This window comes from Pelobates fuscus, chromosome 7, assembly GCF_036172605.1.
Source record: "Pelobates fuscus isolate aPelFus1 chromosome 7, aPelFus1.pri, whole genome shotgun sequence".
NCBI classification, from domain to species: Eukaryota; Metazoa; Chordata; class Amphibia; order Anura; family Pelobatidae; genus Pelobates; species Pelobates fuscus.
This window is the reverse complement of record NC_086323.1, coordinates 189,543,333-189,546,809: the sequence shown is the minus strand read 5'-3', so window position 1 is coordinate 189,546,809 and position 3,477 is coordinate 189,543,333. Positions and strand designations below refer to the sequence as shown.

Genomic DNA, 3,477 nt, shown 5'->3' with positions numbered 1-3,477 from the left:
ACCAGTATCTATTAACCCTTTGAAAGGCTGGGGTAGCGAATCCTGTATTTCTATAGACATGTAGTACCTTCCTTCATGTTCTTCTAATTCACATAAGAATTTAGAATGTGTCAACACATTACTCGTTTTCCATACATTACCGGTCACAGCAGTAGTTTCTACCTGTACTGAGGAATGCTCAGTCTTACCCACAGGCCCATCCTTTTTAGGAATATTTTGAACTATCAAGCGTGAACTAGTGGTCGGCATCTCATCAGTTAACCCTTTCAGGTCTGGATCCTGGAAACTAGTGGCTGCTGGGGCTATTTTAGCCTTTGGCTGAAATGAAAAAACAGAGGAACACGTTGCGCCTCCTTCACCCGGAAGTGAAGTGACGGGGTAGGCAAAAGGTATACCAACACAACTATTGTTTATTTGACTGTTAGTACCTGGAAAGGAAACAGGGTTAGGTATTACATCTACTGACAACCTAGCCTGTTTAGTCACAGTAGCTATATTTGTTGCGGCACCTGTTGCTGCTGCTGCAGTTGCACAGGTGGCTCTGCAATTGGAGCTGTCCCTAAAAAAGGATTATTGGCAAAGACTTGGTTAATCTTTGTCATTTCCTCCATTAATTTGCCCATCTGGTCTGTCAATTGACCAACCTGACGACGCAAATTATTTCCCCCATTGCCGTTTTGTCTTTGCCCATTAGAATTTGGCTGGGATGGCTGAGACTGTTGGGAGTTACTGGAAGCAGATTGGTTGTTTCTGTTTCCATATCTCCTATTTGTTGGGGAAAATATTATATATATATATATATATATATATATATATATGTTTAATATGTGCTTGATTAAGTCTGTGTGTATGGGAGGTCAGGAATTATCTTCAAAGGGAGTTTCTGTTTAGATAGTTGGAAAGATACAGCACCTGAAAAACTGATAAACTGGTCTCTATCTAGGAAATCACACCTTAGGTTAGAGGCAAAGGGATGGCTGGGAGAGTTAACACTTAAATAAAATAACAGGATGAAATGGCAGAGCTTAACTCAGTAATTAACATGAAATCTGAGAAATTGAATAATAAGATTGTAGATCTAAGAGTGCATGCAGTTACAACTGGTGAAGCTTTGATTGAAAAGGCCAAAATGTGTGAGGAGCTTACAGTGGAGAATGAGAGGCTGAATGAGAAAAATTTGAAGATGCAAAAAGAATTGGATGAATGCAGACATGCTACTAATATGGCTTTTAATAAAATGGCAGAAAGCATGGCACCTTCGAGTAGGTCTCCTGTATCTGAAATTCCAGGGTCTATTGCTAACCCAGGGATTGGAGATACAGGATACAAACCTATTTATCCATTGGAGGATTTGAAAGAAAAGTCAGTGACAAATCTCCCTGCGGCTCCAACTACAACAACCACAGTGTTGAATCCTGATAATTCTGGAGAGATTCAGCTGGTTACTAAGCAGTTAAAGCCACAAGAAATGGATGCCATAGTTAGAGAAATAGGGCAGGTCCCTCAGCAGGATATCAATCGCTTTTTGCAATGGTTTTGTGGAATTCAAAGAGTGAAAGAGATGTATAGTTTGACAACTAGTGATATGGAGAGAGTGCTGCAGAGAGTTGTTGGAAATGGATTGTGGGTCAGGATTGTACAGACATGTGGTCAGCAGCGTAGAACTAGGGATATGTTGAAAGAGATCTTGAGAGCACTTTATGGAGTTACATCAAATGTGTCATTGTCTGGAAAAATTAAACAGCTGAAACAAGAGTCTCCGTATGAATTGTCAGCTAGAATCTCCACAGTGATGGAACAGTTTGGTGTCAGTAATCCTGGTTTTGAAGAGGGAGGGATGGTGCATAAATCAATGTTTTTGGATGCATTAGAGGAAGATATTCAGGATGAGATATTATCTGTAACCCCAAACCCATCAGAAATGTGTGATTTACTGTTAAGAGCTGATCATTTGTGGCAAAGAAAGGTTAAAAATGAGAGTTTTGCTGTAGATGCTGCCAGGATTCTCAGAGTAGAGAGGAGAGAAAGGGCTACCATGTATCCTCAGAAACCAATCAGGGGAAATAGATTTCAGCATATGGGAAATTTTAGAGGTGAGAATGAATCTGGTAGTGACAAAAGATGGAGAGATCCACAGAGGGACCATAGGAATAGGGATAGTGCTAAAGGGAGCAATGTAATAGGAGACAATTGGAGAAATAGATGGGAGGAGCCTCAGGTAATCAACAATAAATGGAATAATAATAATAACTGGGAGAGGCTAAAATGGAGAGATAATAACTGGGAAAATCACAGTTGGAGAGAAAAACGAAGAAACAACAGAGAGAATATTTGGAGAAGGAACCATAGATGGGATGAGCAGCCCAATAGACGAAATTGGGATAATTGGAGGAATAAAGAAGGGAATAGCGAATACTGGGACCTGAAGAGACAGACTGAGAGATTGGAGGCAGAAGTAAAAGCACTTAGGGAACAGATGAGAGAGGAGGGAAAGACTGATCAATTGAGTGTCCCCACCAATTAATAACTCCCATAATATGTTTTTTTCTCTACATCTGTATGTATGTTTGTTTTTCTTTTGTTTCTATTTATGGTTACCAATAGAAATAGCCTTAAGCTGATTTTTGATTTTTATCTTTGTATGGCAACAGACCGTTGTCAGTTTTCTATAGATTGCATGCTGACAAACATCTTTGATGGTTTGTCATTGTTTTTCTTTTTTTTTTTTAAAAGGGATTTAACAGAGCTTCAGATTGGAAACAGAGTAATGTTGCATTTTGTTTTCCTACCATCCATTTCCAAAACCAAAATAGAAAGGCCCATATATTGTTCTTGACAAAATTGGCCCTTCTGTGTATTTGTTAGACGTGGGAGATGAGAACTTTATGCCAAGTTAATGTAAATGTTAACATAGTCTCTTAGTTCTCTATTCCAGATAATAGGAGATGGAGTGGATCCCTGGAAGAGCAGCCCACATAAGGAATATGAAGTGCAAGAAAACAGCAGTCGTGATGTGGTGGTTATGTGTATCATTTTTTATGTATATACTGTATAGCTTAGGAAAAGGGAATGTCATGATGAAGAATAATAATAAAATGGTACATCAGAGTACTCCAGTAGAGGGTTATCATAGGGAGAAAAGGAGTTCAGAAAATTCAGAGAATATCAAAGTAACATTAAAAGTAAAGGAACAATCACCTGAAGTTACATGTAAAGGTAATATTACAGTGGTTGGGCCTATAGGGGGGTGGATAGTGGTACAATGTAATATTTCAATGCCTAAAACTAACCTTCCCTCTGAATTTGCAGTTTGGAAATATCCAGGAGGAAGTGATTTACATAAGAGTGCCAGTATATTTTGGGCCAATGCCACAAAGGAAGTGAGGATAAAGATGCTGCTGGAGAGAAATTTTACATTTTCCCAGGATGGTGTTGTAACATGCAGCCCCCATCAGACTGGATTATGTAATACAGTTG

At 39.0% G+C, this 3,477-nt stretch overlaps 1 protein-coding gene across 1 annotated transcript; it reads left to right on the top strand.

The window, feature by feature from the left end:
* Window positions 1-1,015: 1,015 nt before the first annotated feature.
* On the top strand, window positions 1,016-2,524 carry LOC134569257 (uncharacterized). Its single transcript, XM_063428172.1, has one exon. It carries the CDS (start codon window positions 1,016-1,018, stop codon window positions 2,522-2,524), a length of 1,509 nt encoding a protein of 502 aa, XP_063284242.1.
* Window positions 2,525-3,477: the final 953 nt, after the last annotated feature.

Bases quoted from the DNA above. Each gene is read 5' to 3' on its own strand.
- LOC134569257 (XM_063428172.1), top strand. From the start codon at position 1,016: ATGGCAGAGCTTAACTCAGTAATTAACATGAAATCTGAGAAATTGAAT.